At 39.3% G+C, this 6,218-nt stretch overlaps 1 protein-coding gene across 1 annotated transcript; it reads left to right on the top strand.

The window, feature by feature from the left end:
* The first annotated feature begins 48 nt into the window (after positions 1-48).
* Positions 49-6,218, top strand: LOC100548115 (pumilio homolog 3-like). Its single transcript, XM_010725616.3, has 7 exons — positions 49-201; positions 2,021-2,203; positions 3,219-3,354; positions 4,054-4,129; positions 4,868-4,961; positions 5,152-5,218; positions 5,786-6,218. Exons 1-7 carry the CDS (start codon positions 105-107, stop codon positions 6,042-6,044), a joined length of 912 nt encoding a protein of 303 aa, XP_010723918.1. The 5' UTR covers positions 49-104; the 3' UTR covers positions 6,045-6,218.

Raw genomic sequence — 6,218 nt, 5'->3', positions numbered from 1 at the left:
GCGGTGTAGGATCGGGGTCGTGATGCGGCTCTTGCCGCGTGGTGTCGTTAGCGGTGTAGGATCGGTGTAGCGCTGTTTCTTTCTCCGTTTGCAGTGTTGTCGCGATGAAAACCTGGAATAACAAGAAGTTTCCAGGAAAGAGCGGAAAAGTGTCTCGTGGAAAACAGCTGCGTGGAAAAAGAAAGTTTAAGAAAGATGATGGTAAGGAGGGAAAAGCTTCCTCGTGAGAGTTCTGACTGAACGGTTATTGTACGTGTGAACTTTATTTCTGTCTTGACCAAATTGATGAGCTTTTATGATGAAACGACTGGCTTGGTGAACAAGTGCCCATATTCTGTTTGAGCTTCAGTAAAGCACCATCTCCCATGAGATCCTCACAGATAAGCTGATCAAAGTAGTGGATGAACAGTGAGGTGGGTTGAAAACTGGCTCAATGCTGAGAGCTAAAACGTGGTGATCGGTAGTGTGAAGTCTGGTTGGAAGCCAGTAACGAGCAGAGTGCTCTAATGTCTGTACTGAGTCCAGGGCCGTTCAACATTTTTGTTAATGTGGGTGATGGATACCCACATTACCATGGATAGTTACTGGTGCACTCCCAGTAACCTCATGGGTAACAGAAAAGCAGGGGGAGTCAGTGATTCACTAGTAAGCTGTGCTGTCATCCAGAGGGACCTGAACAGACCTGAGGAAGGGGCTGACGGTAACCTTGGGAGGTTGGGTGCAGAGTTCTGCAGATGGGGAGGAACGGCATCAGGACATGCTGTGTCCACCCCAGTGGAAAGCTGTGCTGTATGGAAGAAGTATTGCTGTTCGAGCTGGCAGTAAGTCAGACTATGAGCTAGCTGTGTGTTGCAGCAAAACAAGGGAGTGATATCCTGAGCTTTGTTAAACAGTGTTGTCAGCACATCAGGAGGCATGCTTCTTCAGCTGCTTTCTTAGCAACACTGAGAACGAGTCCTTTGTCTACTTCTGGCCTCCCAGCAGAAGGGAGATGTAGGCATACTGAAAAGAGTCCATTGAGGGGCCACTGTGATGACAAAGAGACAGGAGTACCTCTACTGTGAGGAGAAGCTTGGAGAGCTGGGACTGTATAGCCTGAAGAGTAGAAGTCTCGGAGGGGGTCTTTTCAGTGCCCATAAATACCCCAAGGGACAGTGCAAAGAAGAGGAGCCATGGTATTTTCAGGAGTGCCTGGACAAGAGGCAGTGGGCAAAAACTGGATCACGGGAGGTTCCATCTGAACATTGGGAAGCAATTCATTACTGTGCAAGTGACAGGCTTACCAGAGAGGTTGTGGGGTCTCTTTGTTGGAGACCTTCAAAAACCAGCTGTACTTTGTGCAGATTACCTTGCCCTGGGTCAGTCTATGTGAGCAGGGGATGGAGCAGATGGACTCTTCCAAGCTCAGCCATGTTATGATTCTGTGTCACATGCAAAACTATACTAATGGTAAGATGAAACAATTTGGAAAAAAATAAAGCTAAAGGATTGTAAGCCCTTCAGCTGTATTTGGTTGAGCTAAAATACTCTTGTTAAAAATATGAAGTTGTTGATGCTTTTTCTTATTCTGGTCTTTGTCTTCCTCCATTTAAAAAGCAAGAATTACTAGAGAGTTGAAGCCAAGTTGTGCAAAGTGGTATGGATTAGAATTGAGATAATATCTATTCAACTATCTAACATTCAAATATTGTCAGAACTGATGTCAAAACAGCTCTGACCATAAACTGTGAAGAGGCAATTGTGGCACTTGTGATTTTGGTATCTTTAATTCAGATTAATCCTTTTTATACCTGGGCCTTTATGTTGTAGACTAAAAATAGTGCTTGGACAGACAAAACTTCTTGGGAAAACTGGGCGGGAGAGGGGGACTCAGGGACTGCAAAAGAAAAAAACACTGGGTTTGAGAAGCAAAAAAACAGTATGGTATGACAAGGTAATCTGATTCTTGTTTTAATACTTGTTTGTTACTTTGAAGCAAGGTTCTAGGGTAATATTTTAATTTGTGGATTTTTTTTATTAGATTCAATTCCTTCAAAGACTTTTCATAGTAAAGGAGATGAGGAGGAAAACCCTAAATCCATTTCCAGAAAACCTGTGAAAGGAAATTTAAGACCTGGAGGAGCTAGTGTCAAGCAAGTCAAGAATAAACAGCAATCAGAAAAGCTTGCCATGAAGAGGAAATACCAAAATAGCACAGAGAGAGGTGAGTAGACCGTACGTTTTTTTTTTTTTTTTTAAAGGCTGACTTACATGAAAATGATATGCACTTCATACTGGTTTGTCTTCCTCAGCCCCTACCTTGTAATCAGCTTTCCTAATTGACTCAGTGACTACAAGTTTAGATTTAGTCTCTCCTCTGTAATGGTTTATTTCTCTTGATTAAATGTGGGGCCGAAATCATGAAAACCAACAGTTAGTTATGAGCTGTCTTGAAGTCAAACATAAAGGTGTAGTACTGAGTTTAAGTAATTTGTATGCCATCAGAATGTGGAGAAGGACCTGGGGCTCCTGGTGGATGACAGGTTGGCGATGAGCCAGCAGTGTGCCCTGGTGGCCAGGAAGACCAGTGGGACACTGGGGTGCATGAAAAGGAGTGTGGCCAGCAGGTCAAGGGAGGTGATCCTTCCCTCTACTCTGCCGTGGTCAGGCCTCACCTGGAGTACTGAATCCATTCTGTGCTCTTTATAAAGAATAATAAAGAAATTTGTTGCTTGGAGTGGTGAGGCCTTAGCACAGAGAAGCTGTGGATGCCCAACCCCTCGCAATATTCAGGGCTAGGTTCAATGGAACTCTGGACAGCCTGATCTAGTGGGCAGCAGCCCTGTCCATGGCAGGGGATTGGAACTGGTTGGTCTTCAAGGTCCCTTGTAAAGAGATGTAAAGGATTGTATGGAAGAGCCAAAGGGAGAATTCACTGGGTCTGTACAATTGAAGAGTGGTAGGCACATCTAGGGTGAATGTTCAAGCTGTGAAGATGTTTGCAATGCATCCTTTGAGTGAGCTTTGAGGAGAAGAATCATTGTTTGCCTTGCTCTTCTGGTATTCTAAAACTGGAAACTACCAGCTTAGCATGTTTATGAACTATTTGTGCTGGGAAAATGCAGACAAAGCTCCTGGCACATTAGGAATTGAAGTCAAAGAGTTAGCACAGCTCACACTTAAAGGATTCCCTTGCTCTTCTCTTCTTAACTATAGAAAATAAATGTTTCCATTTTCAGAGTCAGAATCTAAGAAGCCTAAATGGAATGACTTCAAAAAGAAAAAGAAGGAGTTAAAGCAAAGCAGACAACTTAATGATAAAAGTAATTATGACATAATTGTAAAATCAAAGCAAATATGGGAGAGTGTGAGAAGGTAATGTTTTTTTGTCTTTCGTTGTCATAAGTTGCAGTACTTTCTTTTGGTAACTTTTGTGAAGCTGTATTTTCACTGTGGAACTGTCACTGAATGACACCATTACATGCAAGTCTTCAGAGACTTCAAGCAAAGTGTGATCTTTCATAATTATAGAAATATCTGGATTTTTCACCTTTATTTTAGACTAAGATGTTTGAGGATTTGTCTTGTTTTTTGAATTATGAACCACAGATTTTAGTCTAATCTTGCAGATGGATCACTGAAAGCTTATTGTGGTTTTTAGTGTTTTCTGGAGGGTAGTCTTTGTACTTTGGGCAAGTGTAATTCAGGACTGTGGCCTTATGACAAAAAAAGGAGTTAATTTTGCTGTGCTCTAATTGCATGTTTTCTAGATTTGGCTGTAAGGCACTTAAGGATCTTCTGTATCTTAGTGGCACTAACAGTTGTGACTGCAGAGTTGAGTTTCTCTGCTAATGATGTTGCTACAAAGAAAGTATGAGAAAGTACTTTAAAGTTTGAGTATCTGGTTTGCCACTTTATTATGCCTCAGCTTTAATTAATGGCAGTGTAAATGTGAATTAGCAGGAGCTAATCTCATAATATATTTTAATGCCTTGCTTTTTAACGTAGAGATAGAGCTGAACCAAACTATGAAAATGCAGTTTCCTTAAGGTTGCTTTACTTCTCTTCCTGTAGGAAGAAATGTGATAAGGAGAAGCGGGAAAAGCTGATGAATGAGCTACAAAAACTACTTCATGGAAAAATCAAAAATGTAAGGAAAGCTAATGCCATTTAACAAATGCTGTATAACTTGCAGAGTTCACAGAAGATCCTTTTAAAAATGGTGAATTGTTTATATAATTCAATACCAACTCATTCTTCCAAAAGCTACAGAGAATGTTATTTTAGCTTTCATAAAGATTTCACACGATTGAAAGGCTGCATTTGGCTCTTAGATTTGAGGGCAGTAGTGCAGGGATGTTTTGCCAAGTCTAAAGAAACTCATTTAAAATGAAGTTTACAATCAGCCACTCAGAGTTCTGGCTGTTGCTTTATGATAGTGCATTGCAGAAGTATTGATGCTAAACCAAAAGAATGCTTCAATACAGTTAATTCACGGAATATCTAAATTTGCCTGGAAATGTATGTTGCTGGATCCTAAAGTGGTTCTTGATATGCCATGCAGAATTGAAACTGTATGGTGAGATTCATTCTGAAATTCCATAGGACACAAGAGAAAATGAGTTTTTACTCAGTACTGAATATTTCATATATGTAATAGGTGTTCTTAATTGTCAGCAATTGCAAATATTCTCTGTGTTGTTTTATAAAATATTTTTAAAGTAATAAAAACACTTTAAAAATTAGCATTCTTTAGCAGGTGGTTATTGTAATTGGCATTACGTGCTGCATGTGGCATAAAGCTCTGTTGGAGATAAAATGTTAAAATAAATTTGGTGCGTAGTATCATACAAATGCTCTAGAGTAATGGAACATTTCTGTCCTGCAGCTAGCATTTGCACATGATTCAACTCGAGTGATCCAGTGCTTTATTCAATATGGTAATGACAAGCAAAGGCAAGAGACATTTGAAGAGTTGAAAGGTATTTTTTCCCATCTGCCTTTTACCTGTGTGATACTGTGCTGTTTTCTCATAAATACTATTAACTTTATGGTGACATGATGTGTTATTCCCAGTGAGGTCTTGAAGGCCACTACAAAACCCAAAGCCATTACTTAAGTGTTGATACAAAGGAAAATCAAAGTGAGCTGATTGTTTTTCCCTTTTTCTAGATAGCCTTGTGGAGTTGAGTAAGTCAAAATATTCCAGGAATATTGTGAAAAAGTTTCTTATGTATGGGTGAGTATGAAGTGAATTCACTCATTTATCTTGCATTTTTGATTTCCAGCATGAGTGCTCCTCTTTATCTATTAAAATCATCAGTGATGATTTTTAAAAAAGCTGTGCCTCTGGGAATGTGTTTGTAACAGTGATGAGAAAGGAGTATTTGGTATTTCCTATAGTTCTTTTCTCTTTGTCAAGAAATAAAGGTACAGCAATACATAACACTAAGGAAAACATACAGGTAAAGCCCTCAAATATGTGCTTTGTGCCTTTTATGAGTAACAGTTGGATTGTAAAGACTGTGTTCACTGAAGCATAGTGTTTCAGGAAGTTATCCTTCTGTAGTTATCCACAGGTTTCTTCTCTTATGTATCTTTGATCATCCTTTATAATTTTTGTGGATGCCTGCATTTCTCTACATATTTCGTTAATATCATAAAGGTTATCCACCCTGTTGCATATATTTCTTGGTTTTTCTTCTAATACTTATCACCTACGTAGACTTTCAGAAGTGAAGCTACTGCTAAGTCACATCCTCCCTAATGTTTCAACTCCTGCTATCAATCCTTCCCTGTAAAACAGGACGAAACAACAAATTGCTGAAATAATAAAAAGTTTTAAAGGTCACGTGAAAAAAATGCTCCGTCATGCTGAAGCATCTGCTGTAGTGGAATATGCATATAATGACAAAGCCATTCTGGAACAGAGAAATATGCTGACAGAAGAACTATATGGAAATACTTTTCAGGTTTACAAGGTGACTTATTACTTTTGTTTTAAGGTGTTCTGTCATCTAATGCCCTGTGTTATTGATACCTTCCTTGTCTGCAGTATTCTCTAGTAAAATTCCTTTCTATGTCCAAATGCATTCTAATTTATCATATGTAAATGCGTGAGTAAATTGCACATTTCTGTTATAGGTTAAGATTGTATTCTTCAGCTTGAACTATGTGAAATATGTTCACTTGCGAGCTTTTTCTGCAGTTCAGTATTTATCATGCAATCTTAGAATGGC

Source organism: Meleagris gallopavo, chromosome Z, assembly GCF_000146605.3.
Source record: "Meleagris gallopavo isolate NT-WF06-2002-E0010 breed Aviagen turkey brand Nicholas breeding stock chromosome Z, Turkey_5.1, whole genome shotgun sequence".
Classification (NCBI taxonomy): Eukaryota; Metazoa; Chordata; class Aves; order Galliformes; family Phasianidae; genus Meleagris; species Meleagris gallopavo.
The sequence above is the reverse complement of the archived record's forward strand: the minus strand, read 5'-3'. Positions and strand labels throughout refer to the sequence as shown.